Here is a 27,204-nt window from a genome sequence, read left to right as displayed (position 1 = left end):
TAAATTATTGTAATTAAAAAATTAAATAAATACATTATGCCTTAATCAGAATAGAAAAACAACATCAGGAATATTTTAAACACTTAAAAAGTTAGTAGTAAAACACTTCTTTAAGTTTGATACACTTATATCCAACTTAGAACTACTATAAAATCAAATAAAGATAAAAATATGATTTTTTTAAATTTTATAGTCAATGTCTAATATTTGCCAATTATTATTTGCCAATTATTATTATTTGCTGTATGTTAAGTGTATCCGCAAAAAGTAATGAATTGTCATGCATTTATTTTCTTATGCACATGGACGATGCCATGCAGCATGCCAACTACTCAGTTTTAAGTCCTGATAGGTCGAAGGGGCCTTTAGTGACATCTGCTCTCATTCCTTTCCAGTAGCAGAAGAGCTCTATCAGAAGAGGGTGCTGACCATCACTGGCATCTACATCACCCTGCTAGTGGTTGGCATCATACGTGTGTGGCCTACTGCAATGATTTTTATCTCTATACAAAACCACAGGTACTTTAAGCAATGCTTATTTAGAATACAGTTCTGTTCATCTCGAGCTCTTGTGGAAATGCTTTTTAAATGAGTCATATTAGTATCATTTACATTGGTAAATGATATTAGAATACAAACAAATCGTTAATTTTAGATTTATTGGAGGGGAATCTAAAAAATTTCTCAATTGTTCTAAAGTAACAGGAAAAAAATAAAATAAAATAAAAATTGAGCTCAATTTTTCAGTGTTCCAAAAAATAAATCATGTTATATGAGAGTGCTCTGAAAATTGTAAAGCACATTGTGAATACACTTCATTATTCCAATTCCAGGTTCCACAAATGTTCCTGACCTTCTAACAGTAGGTCCACAGATTAGTTCCTCTGAACTCAGGAACATGCCCTATGAAAATACATAGAAGCCAAGATCTCACATAAGCCCACAAAAATCCATAGTGTACTTGAAGCTTACAATAATCACTATGGAAACTAAACACCATAGCCCCAAGTACTTCTATAGAAAAATACATTTGAAGTTCTAACCTGGGACCCTAAATACACATTCACTCACTCCTTCCCCTTTTCTCTCTCCTCCTATAAACTATGATGAAATAGAGGATTCCAAATGATTCCCTATCTACAATGATTCTGTCAGGAGAAACTCCTATTGTTCCAAGTCACTGGCTATGATTTTCAAAGTCTGGGGCAAAGGTTCTAGCATGGTATGTAGGAGTATAAAGCTAGAAGCTAAAATAATGGAAGCCTCCCCTGGCATATTCTGGGCTTCACATTTACTACTTTCCTTTACTTTCTTTAAATAATGTATTAAATTTAAAATATTTTTAGTTGCGGTAATATATACATATAACATATAAAATGTATCATGTTAATTATTTTTAAGTGTATAGTTCAGTAATATTATGTATATTCACACTGTTGTGCAGCTGTCTTCCATTTCTTTAGGAAAAATTAGTAACTGACCTGCTCCCTCTTCACCTTTTTTAAGCTTTTATCAGTAGTTACTTGAAACTATTTTCTCTTCCCTCCCTACTTACTTACAACAGAATTCCTCAACTCTCCCATTCCTAAAAGCAAATCTTCAAAGTCTCCCTAATTCTCTTCTAACAGGGTTGCAAACAAATAAACATAAAAAGAAAGCTGTAAACATTAAAATTCTGAACAAGTTAGGTTACACTAACTATAAGGCGTTATATATCTAGATTTCAAGATGTCTGACTAGTCTCTAAAGAAACCTCTGTAGACAAAATGAAAAAACAAGTTAAATAAAAGTCCAGCTAGAATTTCCTTAACTTGCCTAGTAATAAACTGTGCCTAGAACATAAATTTTGTATCTAATCAGTGTTTGATAAGTCAAGGAGTTCTTTAGGAACCAAGGCAACCAGCAAGGAGCTTTCCATGTACAAAATAGTGCTGTTTTCTTGTTTTGATCCTCATTGTGGTCCACGTTTCCATCAAGTAATAACACATTATGTGTATGTCAAGTAATAACACATTATGTGTATGATGACATATTAGGAAGGAAATTAATATAGATGACCAAAATCAGGATCCAACAATCTTAACAGTAGGATTAAATCTAATAATTGATACAGGTGTACATATGCGTTTAAAATAACAACAGTACAAATTCTGTCTCAGACACACATTCTCATACCACAACATGTATGGTAAGACATGGGGATTTCATTTAACCATGAACTCAATAGGAGTCAATCCAAATAATGTGGTTGCCCAAAACGTTAATATACATTTAGGCTATATCATAACACTATCATAAATATAGTGTTCAAAACAAGAGAGGTAATCACATTTAGGATTGATCAGATTATACATGGATTATATCCAACTTGAGCTAACACTGTCTAAGTGGAATATTTATGAATTAAAGGGCATCAAAAGGAAAGTAGTCATAATGAAAGATAACTTTGAAGCTATTTCATATGCGGAATAGTTGAAGAAACACAGTATTTCATCTAGGAGTATATAATCTGCTACAAATATCTAAAAAGCTATTATAAGAAAAAATAAATTTAATATTTTTCTGATACCTCAAAGAAACTTAAAACTGAACACAAAAAGGAATGGAGTCAGTACATAGAAATTTTAAAGTTGATAAAAAAAAAAAAGAACAGACTATATGAAGACCATATAGAGGCATAAATCACTAAAACTAGGGTAGACAATATATAAACATTACAAGTTTTACCAGAAGAGCTTTAATTGTAACCTGAAATTTAAATGATTTTAGGGTCACTATTGTTTTTAATGTAAATGGAAGACAGAAAATAAATTACAGTCATCCCTTGAACAACACAGGTCCACTTACATGTGTTTTTTTTTTTTTTTTGCCAATAAATACTGTAAATGTATTTTCCTAAAGATTTCTTTCACATTTCCTTTTCTCTAACTTACTTTACTGGCATACAGAACATACAAAAATCAACAACTTATGTTATCAGTAAGCTCCCAGTCAACAGCAGGCTATTAGTAGTTAAATTTTGGGGACGGCAAAAATTATATGCAGACTTCTGACTGTGTGGAAGTTGGCTCCCCCAACTGCGAGTTGTTCAAGGGTCAACTGTATTCTTCTCTTCCTTCTTACATTTTCTTGTTCTGATCCTACAGAGAATTCAAAATCCTAAGGAGAAAATACACTAATGGTGGGCCTTTGTATATACAAAAATGCAGAGTAAGTGTCACCTATATTTCAAAACTCCAACATTTCAGCAGTATCACTTTACCAAATGTTCCAAGATAAAGAGCATATGGCAGGGCAGAAGGAAAAGCTAATTAAGCAGCAGCCTAAGTTATAGAGATGATCCTACCAAGTGTTATGTTGTAGAATCTGGCCCGAAATCTGTTAATAAGTGACAAGAGGGTTCGGTTTTCCAAAATTAATGAATGAATGAACAAACAAACAGCTAATATGACATCTGACAGTTTTATCATATTTTCCTTCTGTAAAGTTGGGGAAGCACACCCAATCCCCATTTGCATAATCCATTAACACAACTTAGCCTTTATATCCTATTTTGGAATAGGATAGAAGCGCATTCTCAACAGCGACAAGGTCTTTCCTATGCATTTTGAATGAAATTAAAACATTACAGTAAATAAATTAACATATATTAATTACTTTCTCAGACCAATATGTGTAAGGTAAAGCATGCAAATATTTGTATATTTTAGATTTAGATACAGTGTATCTCTTGGGGATACAAACATTACAACTACTTTCCATATGCAAGTAATAATATTTTCATACCAAAGTCAGTTTGGATTATTTCTTACCTTTTCAACATCTGCCTTGGTTGCATTAGTATCATTATCCAATCTTTCATAACTCTGTTGTGCCTTTTCTGCCTCTCTACATTCTCTTTCAAATTTCTTTTTACTCTATTAAAACATCACAATGAGAAATAAAATTAGATTTATCTCATTAAAAAAACTTTAAAACATTGCCACTGTGTAGAATTGCACACTAAAAGTAAAACTTTTCTAAAGAAGAAATTTTACTATTACAATCATTCCAGGTGCCTTAGATATCAGACATTATAGACTGTGAAGAAAAAAAATCACAAGGATGACTGAATTAATGTTTATTATGTATCTCATCTCTTCTCAGTTAAGAAAAAAACAATCACATATATTTTATAATTTTTTATTAAAAGCTCATCTTCAGCAGGACTTTTTAGGTTTGTTTGGTGTTTTTTGCTTATTTTGTTATGTTTATTTGATTAGCTGGTTGGTTTCAGCATTTGCTTGTTTTTATTTTTTTTGGTGGGATCCCAATGTAGCTTGGGATGTGGCTTTATGTTGCTTATTCCAGGTATCCCAGGAACACCAGTAGCCCAGAACCCAAGCCTTTTAAACATTTTTTTACTTAATTCAAACTACTATGACTTTGTATAAGCTATTTACAACTAAGCCATATTACTATATAGCCTATTTCTTTTCCTGCATACTTTTTGTATCCTGGAGCTAACGTCCTTTTTTTTTTTTTTTAATTTGCTTTGTTTTCAATGCACTTTTCTCTAATTCAATGCTAAAGTTTCCAAAGTTCTTTAAATCTCTCCTCAGTTAACTCAAACACATTGGAAATTCTATTATTTTCTTGAAATCTCTCCCAAAGGCTTTTGACCTGCTGAAATTTGGACAAGTTACCAAACTAGGCCTACTGCACAGCTGTTACCTTGGGATTTCCCTTCACCTCTCCCTTGATTCCAATCTCCTATTTCCGAATTCTAAGCCTTCCCCTTTTCTGGTTCATATCTTTATTTTGCTGAAACACATCCAGCAGTAGTTTCCTAAAAGAAGGTCTGCGGGAAATAGTTTTTTAAGTCTCCATGGCTGAAAATGTCTTTGCCATCACTTTTAATTGATAAAATTATCTTCCTTCAAAAATGTAAAAGCATGACTCCACCGTCTTCTAGCTTCCTTATTCTTTGCATAAAACATGTTTATTTTGTTTTGGTTTTCCTCTCTGGAGGCTGGTAGGATCTTCTCTCTCTCATAACTGTTCTAAAATTTCATGAAGTTATATCTTGCCACGAGTCCACTGTGCTAGGAACCTGAAAAGTTCTTTTCATCCGGAAACTCACGTGTTTCTGTTCTGGGGAAATTTTCTGGAATTGGTTTTATCTGTCCATGTTCTATATTTTCTCTTTTTAAACATGTTTCTTATTTTAAAAATGAACCTAAAGGATGAGCCCTCTTAATTTTCATGTATTTTCTCTCATATTTTCGATCTGTCATTTTGCTCTACGTTCTGAGATTTCTTCAATTACATTGTTTCTATTGAGTTTTTCATAAAGTTATTTTTTTCTTTATATGTTCTTTTTTAATAGTATCTTGTTCCTATTTCATGAATGTAATATCGTCTCTATTCCTTTTGGGAATATTAATAATAGTTTTGAATATTTTGCTTATTTATTTTTGCTTTTTAATACCCATTCTCTTTCATAGTCACTGTTTCAAAGTTGCTTTTTTATCTGCATATTAGTTTTAGTCTCTGGTGTTTACATTAGATATCTTCTTTAAATGTTTGGGGATCCTTGTCTACGTTCTCTTATTTAAAAAGCCAACTGAAAGCTCTACAAGTGGGGTTTGTGGATCATGGTCTCTTCCTCTAGGGTTATATGCCCAGGCAGCTTTCTGGAAGAAACCCTCATACCAGTATCTATAATTCTTTCCTCTCGAGCTGGTTAGATTCCCCCAGAGGAGACTGTTCCAATTCCTGCCTGGAAAATACATGCCTTGCTACCTATATTCTGTGAATTGCTTAGAAGAATGCAGAGGATGTCAACATTTTCTATTCACCTAACCCCCTTACAATGTCAATTTCTCATCTTAGGGACTACAAAACTATATAGACAGTCCAAATTTGGATGCTAAACCTCCACTACAAGGTCAAAAGGTTTGAATTTCTCACAGGATACCTGCCCTCCTTTGACCTTCAGACAAGTTTCTCTGATGTCAGCTTCTGTAGTCAAAAGGCTTCTGAGTTAGCTCCGTTTACTATATACATAAAACCGGACATACCTTAATTCACGTAAATATGCTCAGAAACTTTTTATAAAATCCTTTGAATGTACTTTGATTAATAGGAGCTATCAAATAAGATACAATTTATTCAAAGCACATAAATATATACGAATATACAGGATGTCACTTTCCTGTGACAAGATTAAATTTCCACATTTAATTCTCTGAAACTCAGTTCAGAGTTGTGTTTTCAAATTTAGTACCTACAGGCTACTAATTCTGGTGCAATGTGAGGTTATTTATATACTAAAGTATTTTTATATTAAGTATTTTATTATTTGGGAAAAAACTACCTAATAATTTCCTGGCTACAGCAGAAGAACCACTAGTACCATAACACTAAAAAAACTTCCCTGAAAGATATATCTTCACACAATATAGGCAAACACCCCAGAAAACAGTTTCCATACTTTATTCTTTGTATGGCAGACTAATTGATGCCACTTTTACTCTCCCATCCTTTCTTAGAAAAGCCCACCTCCCAGTACAGAGGCTAAAAGTAGCTGATGCTTGCTTTACCAGCCTCCCCATGGCTAGGGTATGGTTGAGTAATCTATTCCTGTCAAAGGCACCCATGAGGAAATCTGCTGGGGGTTTTCTGGGAAAGTTTTCCTTCCTTGATAAAAAAAAAAAGGAAGAGTTGGAAGAGGTATGCTCCCTTTATCATGCTTCTGCATGCAGCTGAATGTAGTACATGGCTACTTAAGTCAACTGTTGACCATAGAAGATGAGCCCGAGGAAGAAAGCCAACATGGCCAAAATGGCAAAGTAAAGAAAGGAGAGGCAGCCTTGGTGACATCACTGAACCACTGACCAACTCTGGAACTCTTATAAACTTGTATATCTGTTACTTAGAACTGCCTAAACTGATAGACCTGGCATCTCTGATGTTTCTATCTTCTTAATCTCCAACTATTCCTTCAAGGTCTTCACACACTAATCTCTTCTGCCTTTATCTTACACATCAGTACTACCTGTTTTGTTTATCCTGAGATTAATGGCTGTCGTTTAAATTTTTTTTCTAATTTCAACACTGTCACAAATTTAACTTGTCTCTCCCAGTTATTTAAATCTCCTTTCAAGTATTTCAAACATGTTAGAAATTTCATAATTTCATTTTCTGATCAAACAGTAAGACATAGAACTATGAAATGGGATCTTGCACTTATTTCTACATAATAACTGCCAATTGTTCTAAATGCAAGTCAGCACATATTAACTGAACTGATATGAGTCAACACCAGTTTTTAAAGGAACCAATAACTCATAAGTGTAGGAGTCTATTATTTTGTACAAATGAAAACATGCACGTGTACGCACGCACACATACACTTATCAAGTGGAAGATACTAAGGATGTTAGTTAAGGCAATTTAAAATTTAATAAATGTAAACACTCCCTAAAAGTCTTGTTAAACCTAATTAAAAAGAAGATCAAAACAAAAACAAAAACAGACTATTAATATGCCTAAGAATTCTCAATCAGCACTGGCGATTAGAATCTTACACCAAAGACAGTTACATAGAAATTTTTAGAAATTTAAAAATTTTATAGCATAAATTTTTTAAAAGGAAGGAAAAGGCTCAAAATAATGCATATACATGCATGAGTTATTTTTAACTCCAAATTTAAAAGCCCTTTTTCCAACCACAAACCAAATTAATTAACATGAAAAACTCCCTCCAGCATAATTTTCAAGAAATACAGCGTCCATTATAAAAATACGCAGGTAAAGAGTAAACTGCTAACCTGAGGGTACAAAAAGACTATTAAATTTGTACTGCAGAATAGTATTTGGTAGAGCATTTTAAGTAAAGGAGACAACAATGTTCCATGTAAACATCTTGTTTTTTCAAATGACTGTAAGCTAGAATATTAAACACACACACACTGCAAGTACTCTTGGAAAGTTTTTAAATAGTTATTATGCTTTTATAATTTTCCCTCCCTATGAAGTATTTTCTTTCCTACAATGGGATGGTATATGAAAGCAGCCCACTACAAGGAACATTTACGTTATTAAAGAGTCACTGAGCTAGAAGAAACATTTCATATAATATAGTCCATTCTTCATTTTTCATATGCTAAAATGAAGTCAACAAAAATCAGGTACTAAGTAAAATACAGAACTAGAATCTACGTCCTCTCAGTCTCAGTCAAATAGTCTTCTAAGATATATCATCATTTCTCTATCACTTCTATCCTCTATCAATATTTTACAGTAACTACTACAAAATCAAAAATAGTCTAAATGTTTACAATTATCTGACTATTAGAGAGTTGGCATAAGTAGAGAATCATATAGAAAAAAATAACAAAATGATCTCATTCCCTATTTATACCAATGTCAAATTATGAATAATACACTGAAAAATATTAAACTCAAATAGATGTGAAGCATAAGAAAATTTAGGGCTCAACAAGTCTACAACATTTTATGTTAACCATGAAACATTATAACTCACATTATCCATCTGTTTCCAGCACATGTCAAGATACTGTTGAGCTTTTCGTCCCTCCTGAAGGTGCTGTAGATCATAACAACCAAAACAAACAAATGAAACAAAAATTACATCTAAATACTAAATAAAGTCTAAAATCTCAAAAAGATTTTTCACTTTATTTTTTCCAGGTACTAATTATGTAACATTATCAAAACTTAGGAAGAGATTATTAGTAAAGCAAAATTCTAAAATGCATTTTAAATATATGATATTATTTGAATACTTTAAATATAACATTTAAGACACATATAATCTCTAAGAATATACATGACTATCTTGAATAGGGTTTGACAAGTGTTTTCTATATAGGATAAGTATTTTTAGGCTTTACAAGCCACATGGTCTCTGTTACAAATATTCAACTCCGCTGATATAATGCAAAAGCAGCTACAGGCAAAACCTAAGTGAAGAGGTGTGGGCCTTTTCCAAAAAAAACTTTATAGTTGCTGAAATTTGAAATTCACATTTCACATGTTATAAAATATTATTATTTTGACTTTCTTCTCTACTATCTAAAAATTTAAAAATCATTCTTAACTCAGGGGAACTAGGAAACAAAAACAGGGAGTAGGCTACATTTAACCTATGGCCTATAGGTTACCAAACTTTAAATCAAACTTTAGTCTTAAATCCAAAAGGATCACTAATTAGCAAGAATATCTTGAGATAATTTTAGCTAGAAGAAATTTAATGAAATAGAAAACCAGTTTATTCTGAATATACATTATTTTAAAGAGCAAAGCAATTACTTTATTTGGGAAATATTTCATATACTATTATAACTGTATAAAAATGATAATTACCATTTTTCTTTCAGTTTTCAGATCATGGGCATATCTCATTAATTCACCATAAACTCTGTGTGCCATTTCTTCTGCTACTACTTCTCGTTGTCCTGCATAGTCATTTAACTCATTAAGGATGTTAAAAAAGGCTATACACGAGGTAAACCTGACAAAAACATATTAAAAAAATGGTGAAGTTTATTTTTGTTTTCATTACAAATGTTCTTTGTGAGGTATGGATTGAGCCTGACACTTGACAAATTTTAACTTATGTAACCTAAATCTTAGCTACTAAGCTCTAAATTAACTTTCTATGAAAAGAATCCTGCATTAAGTTCAAGTTGTACATGTTTGTATATCTTCAAGTAGTCTTAATTTATAAACAAAGGGATATTTGGGATCAAAAAATAATAAGAATACTACCTGCAGGCTCTTTTGGCATACTGGAATCTCTTAAGTTGCCAACTGACTGGCCTGAGCTTGGGAATGGACTTGGTTGGATTCCTAGGCTTGGCAGCTGAACCTGTTGCAGAGATGATGTGCTTGTTCTCGAGGACAGAACCTGCCAATCATACCACTCAAATGCATCTCGATGGCTGATCTACAGAACAACTTTGCTATCAGCTCTGGACACAGCTGCCTGTATGCCTGCCCACATCCTGAATGGAAGTGAAGTACCATTATGGTGGGCACCAAAGGGGGGTAAGAAGGAGCAAAAATAAGGGTAAAAAAATGTGTGTGGAGGGAAGGAGAGAAACAAAGAGAATCACTGTATTAAAATGTACAGATCTATGTTGAATTACTATACTGCCAGAACACATACAATTGAAGCTGGACAACTCAAGACTGCATTAACACTAAATCTGAGAATCCTAACAACTGACAATGATACACAAAGTTGTTTGTTTTTAAGTCTAGTCTCTTTTTGTTTCTGCCATAAAGTTCACAGGCAATTCCTAACTTTTCACATATTCAAGATTCCAAAATTACCCTCCTTTTCATCATCCCGTTAAACCAGCCAGCCAAATCATTTTACTACATGAGACTAAAAGCAAGAACAAGCTGACAACTACAAACTGAAGTATAAAAAAATACTCTTTGTTCTAGAAACTAAAACACTCAAGTGGAGTCCTAATCCACATCTTACTTGGAAACTCACAATTCAACTACTCTAGAAAACTATTTTCAAATTAGAATAATAAAGTATTCATTCTTATAATACCAATTCCCTTTTTCATAAACATTGATTTTTTATTAAAATAAACTTTTAAAAAAATCTTTAAGAAAAGCTAACAGTATATTTACTGTACCTTGGCTCTTCATCTTTGGAGGAACGTTTGGGACAGTACTTCTTAACCAGATTTCTATAAAAAAAGATTTGTAAAAAATTATTTAAAATACTGTTGTTGAAAAGGAAATATGCTATTTCCAATTTCATTAATTCACGAATTTAATGATATAAAATAAGACAGCGACAAGATCATCTACGATTAACATATGATCATTACTCATATTTTCTTCTTAAAATACTGATACCTATAAAAAGTTATTTATGTGTTTATAGGAATGTAATCGTAACAATTTGGTTGATTATACTATCAAATAAGAAAAGAGATGATCTTTTTTTTCCTGCTTAAAAGAAGATGTAAACACACTTGCATTGGGGGCAAAGAGGAAATAAAGAAAAATTACCCCTGCCTTTCTAACAGTTTTCCAGAATTGAACATATACAGCATATTCAAGTAAACATTACCCTCACATTCACAAAAATTTGGCAATCATTCTATATTTTATCAAGTTTCTCCCACCTTAAGGTATTCAAGTCATATAGATTCTATTTCCTAATTAACTCTTAAAATTTTTGGTGACAATTTTTATAATAAAAAGAGGAAAAATATTACACAAGAAGCAGACCCTTCTTCACCTTTTTTAATTGCTTTGAATACAGATGTGTGAGGACAGGATGAATGAAGCTAATGAAACATCTTCCAACTATGAGCAAGAAGACCAAGAAGTTTACAAGAATGCCCTGACAATCACTAAGCTCTAGAATCCTGTTTCCAAACTTTTTGTTATGTGAGAGGATTCTTATTTGAAGCTGAAAGCTCCTTAACTGACACTATAGAACAGCTAAATAAAAATATTCAATAGAGAAGTGTAGCAAAAACTGGAATTAAAAAGAAACTGCTGGGATCAAGATATCAAGATACAGATGCGGGAGTCAACATATGTGAGGATAATTAAAAAATAAAAAAGCGACTGTTAACTCTGAATGAATGTACCTGTTAAGAAATGCTTCTGGTGGCTGACTGGGCTCAAATTTAAAAACAGAGCCTAGAGGAAATTGCTAAACAGGGACCTCTCATGGAAGCCATGCTTCGGGGAGAAGCCTGCACTGAATCGCCTGCCTGTATTGTGCTCCTGTAATCTGAGCCAACCCTTATAAAGCTGTTCCTAGAATCACATTTCAACCAAGGGGACTGAGACTTTCCCTGTCCAGTTGAAGCTGTGTAGCTATATCCTCATTAGCGCATCTTCACCAACCAATTAGAATGGCTCCATTCCAACCAATTAGGGAAGTGCTTTTTGAACCAAACTGTGAGAATTTAGAGTCTTCATTTGCATAAAGGTGCACCAATCAGAGACTAGGGGCAGAGATTCTCTCTATATAAGTCAGCTCCCCTTTGGCTCAGGGAACACAAATTTCAGTTTCCAGTGAAGACTGTGTTTCCTCCAGCTGAAGCAGCAGCTTCAGAGCGATCTCACTGGAGTGGGGCAGAGCTTAATACCAGGGCTGCCTCACCTGGGCTGTTCCACATCCAAGCTGTTTCACGACTGAGTTGTTGGCACAGAATAAAGTTTCTCTCCTGCTTCACAATATCCCAAATCGGGGACTTCTACTGGCGTTGAATAGGTAACAATGACGTTTGGTTGACACTACCATTTGTCAACCATATATTACTTGCCAATCTCTATGCTAAGCACTTTATATGTAATCTTATGCTTACAATGAACCTGTAAGCAGATATTATTAACCCTATTTACAGGACGCAGACACATTAAGTAACTTGTCCACAGTAAAATAGCTAGTAAAGGACAAAGCCAAAACCTACCTAAACCCTGATTTCAACACCTGAGATAGTTAAAATAATAAATGAGAATGAGGCTACCCAAGAAGTGTTAAATGAGAAGGCAGGCTAAAGACAATCTAGGAATACACATTTAATAGGGAAGAAAGAAGAGCTGATTATGAAGAATAAAAATGAGCAGCCAAGTAGATTAGAGGAAAACAAACTATGGCTAGCCTAGAGGCCTATTTTTATAAATAAAGTTTTATGGGAACATGCCACATCATTCATCTATGTATTGTCTATGGCTGTTTTTGCACTACAACAATAGAGATGAACAACAGCAGAGTTGAGTATTTGTGACATACGGCCCAAAAGGCCAAAAATATCTATCTGACACTACATTAAAAAAAAGTCTGCCACCCCTAAGATAGATAATTCAGAAAACCCAAGAAAGCATATCACTGATGACAAGGGATTTTTACTTTTATGTTCTAAGAAGGCAGAAATAGTCAACTCATCAAAGGTATATATAAATAAAACTGATAACAAAAATATCCACAGAATTTAGCAATTATAGCTGATTAACTTATCAGCAACATGGTTATAGTAACCAATCTCCAAACTATAAGTTGGTTGTATTATAGAAAGCACTTTAAAGTCAATGGTTTTCACGCATGAAGTCATGCATTACTTAAAATAAAAACAAGGACAAAAAAAAAATATTTCAAAGAGCAAGCAGCTTCAAACTCGGAACGTATTTTTGTATATCAACAATTTAAAGCATTGTTCAGAGTTCCAGGCTGTAGTGGACATTTGCTGTTTTATCCACCTGCATATAACTCTCTACCTTTTTTTCTTTTGTAACAGCTTCTGGCAGACACATTTCTGCTTATCAGAAAAACCCTGTTATTTTACAGATTTCCCAGCCCCTCTGTAGTTAGGCAGGACCATATGGCTAGTTCTGTAAAATGGGCTATGTTAACTACCTTCTAAAGCATTTAGAGCTTATGTGTAACTGAGTTCCCTCATTCTCTGCTGAACTGTAGAGGCTTCATGTTGAGGTGAAGATGGAAATCCTCCATTGTCATATCTATGTAGTTGTGGGTGGAGCTGGCCACATATTAAGGTCCAGAAATATGTATTTGATCCAGGTCCATTATTCCAGGTCAATGAAAGTCAATTCTAAAATTTGTGTTGTAATGCTTGGAAAGACATGTCCTCTTTCTAATGAAGTTAAATTGCTAGGGCATAAACCTAGAGCTACCATGTGGGAAACGCCTACTCAGGAATTGAACCAAAAGGAAAGCAAAACCAAGAGAAGAGAAATTCTTAACACTTTTCTGAGTACCTGGATCTCTGAACTTTTCACACAAGCCAATAAAGGTCTTTCTTTGCTTAAACCAATCTGAGTGGGGCTTCTGAGACTTGAAAGAATTATGACTATCATAGAGGTTAACCAAAAGTTATAATAGCTTAAACACGGTATAAACACCACTTATTTCAACTCTAGCTTCTGGGAGGAAGAACATATATCACAAGAGGGAGAGAAGAAAAAGAAAGTACTTTACCTTTACTTTAAAGCATGCAGGGTTAGTCCTCAGCAATTTTTAAAATCACTCTTGCCTCTCCTTTATGTAAAAGTTGCCCATCTATAAGCAAGTCTTCCTAAACCCCAAGTTTCCAGAGCCCTCAGAAACCATACACAAGCCACTAAAAAAAACCATCCAAGCCAACCACATCACTAGAAAAACTACAGCATGGTCCAAAATGTTATTGTATTCCACCAAATCAAAACTTCTATCATAGGAAAATATATGTTCTGAAAGAAGACACAACAAAGTATTAATAATAATACTCATTTCTAGGGAGAGGATATGGGAAGGGACTCAAATTTAAATGTGCTACAATGATCATATGCTGTTTTTGTAGTTTTTTGTGTCTGTTTGTTTAATTAATGATAGTAACATATAAAAAGAATTTATCCTCTCAAAGCAGCTGATCTCAGTCCGTCCATCTAAGAAAAATAGTCTTAAGTCAGCAAAAATTCATACAAAGGTTTGAATGGTTAATAAGTCCCAAAATCCTTGCTTTGCATTTTTAACATAATATGCTTATTAGGTCAAATAAATCTCAGACTAGTCTTAAATATGTAAGTATAAAGCATTCAGTTGTTCCTAAACTAAAAATATGTTAGGCAATTAATCTCTCTCAAGAAATGTGCCCTTAGTATCAGTTCCCCTAGGCTATGCTTTTCTTCTATTTTAAGTCCAGAGATTCTCCAAGTAACCAATTATGATAGCAGTTTATATAGACGACATGTTTTTTGAATAGGGTGTTATTAATCAGGAATTAATTGAAACACCAAGTTTTATCCAATATGCAATATTTATTATAGACATTATAACAGATGTCATAGACATGGTGGTACTTTATTTTGATGTGTGTATTTCATCCATGTTTTCTCAGTACCTTAGTATCGTGCACGCTGGAGAGGAATTAACACATTCCTTCAGTGGTCTGAGAAGGCTTCTAAATTTAATAGACTTCTCCAAAGGTTACAACAGTCTATCAATCTATCTATATCTATATCTATATCTATATCTATCTATCTATCTATTTATCTGTACTAGTTATAAGTGTGATATTAAATATATCATACTACTTAATTTACATTTAAATTACTAATTTTAATTTTTATCCATTATAGTTTTGTCATGTTTATATTTATTTTTGGTTTAAGTAAAAATTATAAAATATTCCAAAGAATTTCTCAAAACTTAAATTCATTTTTATTAAAACTACATTTTTACAATTAAATGACAGAGTATAAGATATCTCAAAAAAATTAAACGTTTGAGAGGATATGAGTTCTAATTACTGTTTAACAAGTGATCAATATATTTATCCATAAAACATGACACAAATCATACTATTTCTTCTGGCAGAAGGGTAGTATTAAGATACCTGAGACTGACTGGTATCCCTTTTCTTAACTGCCTTACCTCTATCTAAAAGTTAATATGCTTAGAAATTGCCAGATTAAGGAGGAAGCTTATCTATGAAAAAGCTAAGCACTATCATGAAGAACATAGGCAGATGTACAGAACTGAGATTCAGATGGCCAGGATGGCAAGAAAAGCTGGCAACTTCTATGTACCTGCAGAACCCAAATTGGCATTCGTCATCAAGATCATAGGCATCAATGGTGTGAGCCCCAAGGTACGAAAGGTGTTGCAGCTTCTTCGGCTTTGCCAGACCTTTAATGGCACCTTTGTTAAGCTCAACAAAGCTTCGATTAACATGCTGAAGCTCATGAAGCTGTACATTGTGTGGGGGTACCGAAACCTGAAGTCAGTCAATGAACTGATCTACAAGCATGGTTATGGCAAAATCATAACACACTGACTGCTAGTTCTCTTAGTAAATATGGCATCATCTGCATGGAGATGCTGAATCATGAGATCTACACTGCTGGAAAACGCTTCAAAGCAAACAACTTCCTATGGCCCTTCAAGTTGTCTTCTCCATGAGGGAGAATGAAGAAAAAGACCACTCATTTTGTAGAAGGTAAAGACACTGGCAACAGGAAAGACCAGATCAAGAGGTTTATTAGAAGGATGAACTAAGGTGCTTATTTTTGTAGTCTGATTAGTTATTAAACAGTGCCTGTTTCAAATTGAAAAAAGAAAGAAACTGCCAGATAAATACAAATGGCCCTATTTGTGGGCCTCAGTTAAGTGATCCAGAGATAGAAAACTATATCTATCTGGGCCAAAGAGTTAACTTCCAGGAATTTTTAAGTCTTTGGACCAAATACAGCTTTGAAGCCAATGAGAGCTGAATCTATGACCTAAAACTGCCACTGTTGGTGACTGTGTTTTCTGCCATACAGAGAAAGCCAGTCTACACTGAAAAAATAAATAAATAAATAAACCAACCCACCAGAAGCAGCCAAAAAAAAAAAGAAAGAAAGGAAAAAGAAAAAGACCATGACAACAAAGGGCTTTGGCTATGTTTCAAATACTATTTTTCCCCTGTGACCTAGCTGCATCCCAGATCTTCCAGCAGTTTGACTATTCAACTTCTTGAACGCGAAAAAATCAAATTCATAAAAATATCAACAAATAAATTTCTCTTGTCAATGAATTCCCCTATTATATTTAAACTAGCTCAAACTGGGCTCAAACTGGGTTTTTCATCACTTACAGCCATGAATCTTTTCTCATACAGAGGAAAATGTAAAAGATATCCACATACAAAAGAATAAAGCTGTACCCTTCTTTACCTTACACCACATTCAAAGATCATCTCACACCTGTTGGAATAGCTGTTATCAACAGGACAAGTAATAACAAGTGTTGGAGAGGATGCAGAGAGAAAGAACCCTCATACACTGCTGGTGGGACTGCAAACTGGTACAGCCACTATGGAAAATGGTATGGAGGTTCCTCAAAAAACTAAGAATTTATCTACCATATGATCCAGCAATCCCTCTACTGGGTATTTACCCCTAAAGACTTGAGAACACATATATGAAAAGATATTTGCACACGGATGTTCATAGCAGCATTATTCACAGTGGCCAGGACATGCAAGCAACTGAAGTGTCCTACGATAGATGATTTGGATGAAGCTGTGGTACATATATACAATGGAATATTACTCAGCCATAAAAAGAGATGAATATACTGCCATTTTGCAACAACATGGATGGACCTCAAGATAACCATGCTAAGCAAAATAAGGCAGACAGAAAAAGTTGAAAACCACATGATATCACTTATATGTGGGATATAAACCTAAAAGCAACAAGCAAACAAGACAAACAAACAGAAACTCAAGGACACGGACAATAGACTAGTGGTTACCAGAGGGTAGGGGAGGAGCAAGGGGGAGCAGAAAGGGTAAAAGCAGTCAAAAATGTGGGGACAGAAAGAAATCTAACTATAGGCAGTGAACACACAATATAATGTGTGTGTGTGTGTGTGTATGTGTGTGCGCGCACGCACGTGCGCAACTTACTGTTGAACCGTATACCTGAAACACTGGCTTTCATTAACCAATGTCAATAATAATAATAATAATAATAATAACTCAAAATGTATTAAAAATCTAAATTAAGAGCTAATACTATAAAATGCTTCAAAGAAAGCATAGGACAAAAACTTCATGACATTGGATTTGGCAATTTCTTAGATATGACACCAAAAGTATAGGCAACAAAACAAAGAACAGATTAACTGGACATTAAAATTCAAAAAGGCTGTGCAGCACAGTCCACAATTAAGAATGAAAAGGCAAGCTATGGAGTGCAAGAAGAATTTGCAAATCACACACCTGGTAAGGGGTTAAAATCCAAATATATATAAAACGTTTAAACCTCAATAACAACAAAAAAAACCCAACAAATAATCCTATTTAAAAATGAGCAAAGAACTTGATAGCATTTCTCCAAAGATAAACATATGGTCAGCAAGCGTATGAAAAAATGCTCAATATCACTAATCATTAGGGAAATGCAAATCGGACCCACAATGAGATCTCTTACACCCAATTGGGATGGCTACTACACACACACACACACACACAGAAAATAACAAGTATTGACAGGCACGTGGAAAAACTGAAACCCTTGTACACTGCTGGTGAGAGTGTCAACAACTGCAGAAAACAGTATAGCAGTTCGAAAAATTAAATACAGAATTACCATTTGGTCAAGCAATTCTTCTTCTAGGTATATACCCAGAAGAAATGAAAGCAAGATCTCAGGTATTTGTTCACAGTATATCATTATTCACAATAGCCAAAAAGCAGAAACAAACCAAATGCCCATCAACAGATAAATGGATAAACAAAATGTGGTATATACATACGATGGAACATTCAGCCTTAAAAAAGATATTCCGACACATGCCCCAACATGGATGAACACTTACGACATTATGCTCAGTGAAATAGTCAATCACATACACAAAAAAATACTGTATGATTTCATTTATGAGGTATTTAGAGTAGTTAAATTAATAGAAACATAAATTAGAATTGCCTGGGGCTGGAGGAAGGGGGTAATGAGGACTGTTATTTAATAGGTACAGAGTTATAGTTTTTCAAGATAAATTCTGGAGATGGCTGCAAAGCAGTATGAATATGCTTAACACTGCTGAAATGTACACTTAAAAATTGTCTTAGGTAAATTTAAGGTTAGGTACATTTTATCACAATGTAAAAAAAGGGATTACTACAAGTAATATTAGAACAAATTCTGAATATTATATTTCTTTTTTAAAGAGATATGCTTCATTCTCAATTTTTATACCTCTACCAGTGGCAGATGCTGAAATAGATAATAAGAATAAGAGGACTTAAGTATTTATTTATGCCTGAGAAACCTAGGAGAAGAAAACCAAACAAGCTTTAATGAACGCGTAGGTAAACAAAGTTAATATCTATTCTCATTTTTTAAATACCAGTTCCTAGTTTTACTTTATCTTTAACATGTTAAAGATCCACTGTACCTAAAGTGTAAATAAGACAATGCATGTATAGTATCAGCTTTGAGGTCTATACACAAAGAATCTTGCAACAATTCATTGCTATTTAGGATGTGACAAGCATAACATTGCGGTTTCTAGGCAACCGCAGATCTTTCAGAGAAGTATTTGCAGGTATGTTCAAGATAGAAAACAAAGAAATTCTGTTCTGCAAATTGATGACTTCTGTTTTCCTTCTGAATATTAGATTCTTAAAAGAAAATTATAATACCTTCATAGTCCTTGATTCAAATAAGCAGTTAAATCTGTTTGATTTGCCTATATTGTATACATGTAGGATGATGAAATAAACATTTTACCTCGGTTTAGTCACTGCTACACAATTCAAATGGCTACAAAAAAATTATTTGGAAATAAAACCATTGAAAGAACTAAGAAATTAACTAAGTGATCTATACAGCCAGCAACATTAACAACCAAATTATTATGTTTTAGTTGTTTAAACAATCAGATCGTTTAAGTCCTTTTTACTGAAAAACTCATTATGGAAATATTTAAGAAAACCGGTTAGAAATTATTTTCTTAAGAGATTTATGTTTTACTTATTAAGTTCTGTTTCATCATTTAATCTGAGAAAATATAGTTATATGACTTAAGGTTCTCTAATTGCCATGATGTTGCCTCTCCTCTGATACATCATCAAGAGAAAATAGCTAACAGAGTTAAGACGAATATTAAAGGCAAGAATCAGAGGGAACTAAAATAACATTACGCCATCCCTAACTCCAATTTATAACAGGTTATAGAAATAATAAGAGTAAAAATATTAATCTTAAATTCTCATGATTAAAAAAATGAACACTTTCTAAAAGAGTTTTTACAAACACCCAGAAACCATCTTAATGTCTCTTAAGAAGGAAATGAATATAAACAGGGCTTCTTAAAAGGTTCTTTCTTACCTTCTCTAATGAGATAAACATTTTCTTAAAAAGAAAAACTTCTAAAGTATTAACCTTTTTTTGTACCTGTTTTTACCTTTATGGAAAAACATACTAGACCTAAATTCATGAAGCACAAAATTTAATTTATATTTTAATCAAATTTCTATAATTGTTACATTATAAACAGACGTGTTAGTTAAAAAGAGTATGTTATGTAGCTTTTAGATAATTTATTATTTCCTGTAGTAAAATACTTTAGAGACCCAAAGATGTGTCTGTGGTACTAGGCACTAGTGACAGAAAAAAATCCTCCTCAATAGAGAATTATTCATTTTCCCTATGCTGATAGGCGGCATAATGTAATACTAAGAGCCCAGACTCTGCAGCCAGATTTGAATCCAGCTAGCTCTTTCTCAACCTCTTTGTAAGTCAGTTTCCTAATAAATAAAATACTGACAACTCATTGGGTTTTTATGAAAATGAAATGTATTAATATGTATAAAAGCACTCAAAAAAGTACTGACACTTTATATGCTACATAAAATACAAAAAAAAAGTGCTTGCTCTGTGCTAGGCACTGTTCTAAAAGCTAGGAATAAACCGTGTACAGAACAAACAAAAATCTCTTCCTTCTGTGGAGCTGACATTTTGGTAGGGAGATTATATTCTAGAAATAAGAGGCAAAAATTATTTAGCCAATAAATCACCTGATTTGGACACCCAGATTTGTACCCAGGCAGGCTTAGTAACAACATAACAGGGACTGACAGGGATGAAAGAGTTTCCATAGAATCCAATTCTATGAAGAAAATTAATCTAAACCCCAAAATGTGGGAAACAGTTTCTCCTGCTTGTATCCAGATGCCACTATTAGGGTTTACTACATTAAGCAGCTGACCAAAAACTCAGTATGCCAAAGCAGTTGAGAGTTAAACCATGGCCGACCAAAGAACAAAAGTATCTCCAATTTCAGAAAGTCAGTACAAAGGTGAACTCCCTGGGTTCTTCTAAGACTAAATCGAGTGATATAGAAATAAAATTCTAATAAAATGGCATGAGAAAGTAGATGCTAAACAGAAAATAGAGACTGGTATTATTTGGATTATTGTATATCCAAGACTACCCTAAATATTTGGTGCAGCTCTTAGTAAAACAACAGCCTCATCACAACGAGGTACAATTTGACCCTTGAACAATGGGGGTTTGAACTGTGAGGGTCAAATGAAAAATATCTGCATATGAGTATACCGTTGCAATTTGAGGGTCAACTGTATATTACACAAATGCTAGTACCGATAGAAAGCAGTACTTGGTCAAAGGTTCAGCATATGGTCAGAGATCCTAATTTCTAAACTAAACTAAAACACAGATCACTCAATTATTTACTCAGCTCTAGAGGTATCAGCTATGTTGCCAAGCTTGGTAAGGGTACAGAAATGAACATAAGACCAAAAAGAATTTGCGGAGATTTCTGCTCTGGTTAAGGTAAGAGTAGCTTTTAGGCTTCTGTCATCCAATCTATTTCTCTTGCAACATGTGAACCAAAATGAAATGGTGGAAGTAGGATAATACAATTTCATACAGCAGTCTCTAAGACAGAACTAATGCTGTAATTATTTTTACTAGAAAAAATAAAACGATACATGTATCATGGATACAGAGGTGTTTTTTTTTTACATAGAAATTTTAGTTAATCTTTGCCATACAAATACAACAGTATAAATTTATTAAAAGAATGTTAAGATATCAGAAAAAAATGACTGATTTCAACTTTATGACTGCAAACAAAAAAGACACTCTACCAAGTTATTTGAAGTCACTGTTTACCATCAATCAAAATAGACATTATTCAATTGTCTCTAACTATGTCTCCATACATAATCGGTTGCTTTATTTTCTATTTACTCCCATCCCCAAATCACTACCAAAAGTCAACCAATATCAAAAATCAAAATTAAACCAAAGCCATCAAAACAGACAAATAGAAAAAAAAGAAAATATACTGGGAATACCAAAAGTTGAGAAATTTTAATCTTGCAATATATTTAAAATGTAAAGTTTTAACATTCTGAATATAGTTATTTAGGAGGAAAAATAGCTTCCTACTATGAAATTGTCCTCTGCAGTAGCATAAACAGGAGGGAGCTAACCAAAAAAGCTTTTCCATTAAAGAAGAGGAATTAAATAAGGGAAACCTCTTCCCTTTGGATAAAACAGACACTATAAAGAGCAGCTGATAATAAAATCATTTACTAAGTTTTCATCCAAAGTAGCAAATCTCAATGTAGAGGGATAGGAGGGAGTAGGTGGTTTCAAGATGCCTCTTCCCATCTAGTCCTTATTGGAAGGCCAATACCCCTGCTCGTGTTGAGAATCACTGCAAATGAGAGGCACTGTTAGGATGAAAATGTGTCAAATTTCTTTAGTGTGATGGGACAGAAAAAAAGATGCAAATCATTGATTTAGAGCATCTGTACATAATAATCTCTTTCTCACTACAAAATTATATTTTTCATATCATGTAATTGTGGGTTCTAGTCACCCTTGCTTCAATGAAGTGGTGTTCAAATCTCTCTTTGCAAGTAAGTGGAAATTATAATGATTATTATTAGGCACAAAACAGAAAAGTAAACAAGTCTGCTGTTTGATTAGTGTCCTATTATTCTGGTAAAACCTTGGCGATCCTGAAATCCTTCAGGCCTGAGTTATTCTGGACAGTTAAATATTCCAGATTGCAGAAGTATTACCTTATAAATTACCAATTTTTATTTTATAATTTGTTGTAAGATTTTTTGAAGTATACCATCTTCTTTGCTTAAGAACAGTGTTTTAAACTATAAAATAATACACAGTTGTTGAAAAGACTTCAATAACCCAAAATATAAGTTAACGAGTTCCTTCCCTTACCATTCCCCACTCCTATTTCCCAGGAGGTAACCACTATAAAACAACTTGGGGTGTATCCTTCTAGATCTCTTCAGAACACCTAAAAATTTTACGCATAACTGTACGCACAAACTGGAGTAAACAAGAGAGATCTTGCGGTACATTCAGTTCTGCAACTTGCTTTTTACACTAATAGACTAAATAGTCTTTTAAGTTTAAATATCCTGGTATACCTGACTTATTTCAACAGCATATTCCACAGTATTTTTTCAACATTTCCTTATTGACAGGTACTTTTAGGCTGGAAACTATTTTACCTGTTTTTTGTAACATTTTTATCTTTTCTTTTATTGTCATTTCACACTGCCATTACTGTATCACCAACAGCATTTCTTCTCCTCACTTCTATTGGAAAACTTGGAAACCAGAGAACTTACTATGCTAGAATTGAGATCAAATTAAAAATTAAATGAGGAAAGTTTTCACTGCTCACATATGAATATAATTTTGATTGCTATTTTAACTTCTCAGAGGTCTTTAATGCTTCTAGATTCTTGAGGGGTAAAGCTCCCAGATCACAGGTGAAATATCACTATTATTACTAATATACTAATAGGTTCTGTTTATATTCTCAAATGGAAAATACTTTATTTAAAAAAAAACCAGAGGAAGCAAATGAATCAGGAAATTAGCATGATGCCATTATTTCAGTAAATGTCATAATAGTATGTGCATCATTACAAAAATATTATAATCTATCCATCGCACTTGTCTAATTCCATCCCTATACTCAGTCAGTTGATTACATAAACCGCTACTACTATAGTAGATGCTTGTGGTTTTTGTTTTAATGAAAAACTACTGGGGTGACACTGATTAACAAAATCAACATTCAACAATAAGTTGTATATATATTGCACTGTGTTTTCACCATCTAGTTAGATTTCCTTCTGTCACCAAATATTTGACCCCTTTTACCTCTATCTCACCCCAGCCCCTCTTCCCTCTGGTAACCACTAATCCATTGTCCATGGCCATGAGTCTCTGTTTGTTTGTCATGTTTGTTTGTTGCTTTCAGTTTTATATCCTACATGTGAATGACATCATATGGTTTTCAATTTTTTGTTTGACTTATTTCGCTTAACATGATTATCTCAAGATCTATCCATGTTGTCACAAATGGCATTTTATCTCTTCTTATGGCTGAGTAATATTCCATTGTACATATGTACCACAGATTCTTTATTCAATCATCTATTCTAGGATACTTTGGTTCTTTCCATGTTCTGGCCACTGTGAATACTGCTACTATGAACACTGGGGTGCATGTATCTTTGTGGATAAATGTTTTCAGATTTTTTGAGTAAATACCCAGAGAGGGATTGCTGGATCATATGGTAATTCAATTCTTAGTTTTTTGAGGAACTTCCACACTGCTTTCCATAGTGGCTGTACCAATTTATATTCTCACCAGCAGTGCATAAGGGTTCCTTTTTCCTCACAACCTCTCTAACACTTGTTATTACTTGACGATAGCCATTCTAACAGGTGAGAGATGGTGTCACATTGTGGTTCTGATTTGTATTTCACTAATAGCTAGTGAAGTTGAGCATCTTTTCATGTGTCTGTTGGCCATTTGTATGCCTTCTTCGGAGAAGTGTCTGTTCAGGTTCTCTGATCATTTTTTAACTGGATTTTTTTACTGTTGAGTTGTATGAGTTCTTTGTATACTTTGGTTATTAGGTTCTTGCCAGAGGTGGTGTTTGCAAATATATTCTCCCATTTGGATGGCTGCCTCTTTGCCTTGTTGACAGCATTTTAGTTACAGTCCCACTCATTTATTCTTGTTTTTATTTCCCTTGCCTTGAGATCAAATTCATAAAACTCTCTCTAAATCCAAGGTCCATGAATTTAGTATCTACATTTTCTTCTGTGAAATTTATTTTCAGGTCTTATATTCAAATCCTTGATCCATTTTAATTTTGGGGTATGGTGACAGACAACAGTTTAGTTTCATTCTTTTGCATGTGGCTTTCCAGTTATCCCAGCATCATTTACTGAAGAGGCTTTCCTTTCTTCATTGTATGATCTGGGCTCCTTTGTTGAAAATTATGTGTCCATATATATGGGAATTTACTTCTGGACTCTCAATTCCATGTGTTTTTCTGCCAATACCATGCTGTTTTGATTATTGTCACTTTGTAGTATAATTTGAAGTCAAGCACAGTGATACCTCCAGGCATTCCCCCCGTCCCCCAGGATTGCTCTGGGTATTCAGGGTCTTTCAATTTCTTTGTATCTTCTTCAATTTCTTACAATAGTGTCTTATAGTTTTCAGTGTATAGGTCCTTCATGTATTTCGTTAGGTTTATTCCTAGGGATTTTATTCTTTTTGTTGCAATTGCAAAAGGAATTATTTTCTTTCATTTATTTTTCTGAAAATTCATTATTAGAATAAAAAATGCTATGGATTTTTGAGCACTGATTTTTTTATCTTGAAACCTTACTGTATTTTTTTGTTATTTCTAAAAGTGCTTTAGTGGAGTCTTTATGGTTTTTTATAGAGAGAATCATGTCATCTGCAAAAAGTGATAATTTGACTTCTTTCCCTATTTGGATGCCTTTTATTTCTTTTTCTTGTCTGACTGCTCTCACTAGGACTTTCAATATTATATTGAATGGACACGTGTGGTTTAATAACTCAAATACCCCCTTCCTTCTGTGAGCCACTACCGTAATTTTTTTGTGTGCAACTATTCCTCCCCCATCATTAGCTATAAAAGTCATTCTCATTTTCTCATCTTGGTGAACTGTTCAGGATAAGCATATAACCTAACCAGGGTCAGCATGACAAAAGGAGACCTTTGCTGGAATTTCTAGAGAAAGGAAGCTGGTACGAGCTTGTACTCTGCTTTCCCTCTATCCCCTTCCTCTCCCTTCCTTTACTTCCTTTCTTCCCCTTTTCCTTTCCTCTCACCTCCCCCAAATGAATAACAGAGAAGACCATCATTCTTCCCCGGGATGTGAGGGTATGAAGATATGAAATATAGAACTAAGGGGGAACAGAAAGGATGGTACTGAATGGAACCTGAGGACAATGGCAACAAGGGAAAACAGAGCCCAAAAATGGATGGCTGGACACATTTGACTCCAGAATCAAAATATGCCTAGATTTTTTAGTTATGTGTGCCTGTTCAGGTTGGATTTTCCATCATGTGGAATATGAAGAATCCTAACGCCTATTGTTAGAATTTTATATTGATATCTAGTCTTTGGACTCCAAGTATCATTTTTATTGAATAATTTCAACAAAACTACTTGTCAAGTTGTGGTCTAACAATGATTTTCTGCTTGAAAAAAATCTTAAGATCAATTCCATTTATTTTAAGACTAAAACCATCCCTTTAAAACTTTTATCTTCTAACACATTTTCCAAAATTACTTTCATCAACAATATATATGATTTTTAACAGAAAGAAACTCAGCACAGCACATTCAATTTCCAAGTCTTAGAAACTGAAGAAATCTTCAATGTTTTGGGAAGATTACTAAAGCAAAAAAACAAAAAACAAAAAACCATGAAGTACAGAATTTCTATCTGGGTTATTTCTTTTTCCTGGCATTTTGCTTTCTGATTCTAGGGTTTTGATTATCTTTCTGGAATGAAAGCTACTCGTAATCTAGTTAGCCAATATTCCTTGTGGTACCAGGCAACGATTTAATTAAATCGATCATTAAAACAAGCTAGTTACATAATTCAATCTAATTCTGATGAAAAACAGAATTTAGCCTCTGGTATAGCACATTTACCTAACATCCAACTTTTTACTCATGTAATTTCACTTCTGAGAATCGAAAAAAATTTTAACTTACCTCAATTGTTTTGCATAGTTCTGTTCAATTTCTATCCTCTCTTTAACAAATTTGGCATATCTTTCCAAGAAGTCAATTCCCCATTGGGTATGCTTGTCTAAGCTGTCGAACTGATCCTAGAAAAAGAAAATAAAAGCACACTGAAAAGTCTAAAATTTTATCCACAAATGTTTTAACCAGCTTCTGATATTTGTCCAGAGAGTCAAAGAGGTACAAAAGGAAAGACCTAGGCTCTTCTGCTGTTCTCTACCCATCTCATCCTTTAAGACCTAGAGAGAAGTAGGTTCATCAGCATAAATCATACTACTATATGCCTGGATGCTATTACACCTGAGGTTTCCCCTGGCTGCAACACCCTCTCCTGTCAACTTTTCGCAATTAACTCTTATTCCTCCTTTGAGATTCAATTGAAGTACTATGTCCTCCAGAAAATGGCCCTAAACTCTCAGATTGGGTAAGTGGTCTTTGTCTGGGTCCCCAAGGCTCCCTAAAAATTACTCGTATTTACTTACACTACTACGCTGACAGCAGGAACCATGTATTATTCAACTCTGAACTCCCAAGGCATAAGCATCCTGCCTGGCACCA

At 33.8% G+C, this 27,204-nt stretch overlaps 1 protein-coding gene and 1 pseudogene across 3 annotated transcripts in view; one reads left to right on the top strand and one right to left on the bottom strand.

Moving 5' to 3' along the window:
• Window positions 1–27,204, bottom strand: part of FNBP1L (formin binding protein 1 like) — an 89,848-nt gene that overhangs the window by 24,910 nt on the left and 37,734 nt on the right. For all 3 annotated transcript variants that reach the window (XM_039874783.1, XM_039874781.1, XM_039874782.1), the window contains exons 2-6: window positions 26,617–26,732; window positions 10,665–10,718; window positions 9,373–9,520; window positions 8,531–8,593; window positions 3,813–3,917 (exon numbers count right to left, since the gene is read on the bottom strand). In XM_039874783.1, the coding sequence (XP_039730717.1) occupies window positions 3,813–3,917; window positions 8,531–8,593; window positions 9,373–9,520; window positions 10,665–10,718; window positions 26,617–26,732 (486 nt within the window). The remainder of the gene's footprint in view (window positions 1–3,812; window positions 3,918–8,530; window positions 8,594–9,372; window positions 9,521–10,664; window positions 10,719–26,616; window positions 26,733–27,204) is intronic.
• LOC120612366 (60S ribosomal protein L7-like) lies at window positions 14,844–16,217 on the top strand (annotated as a pseudogene).

This window comes from Pteropus medius, unplaced genomic scaffold, assembly GCF_902729225.1.
Source record: "Pteropus medius unplaced genomic scaffold, Ma_sr-lr_union100, whole genome shotgun sequence".
Taxonomy (NCBI): Eukaryota; Metazoa; Chordata; class Mammalia; order Chiroptera; family Pteropodidae; genus Pteropus; species Pteropus medius.
Note: the sequence above shows the minus strand (reverse complement) of the source record. Positions and strands in the feature narration are given on the sequence as shown.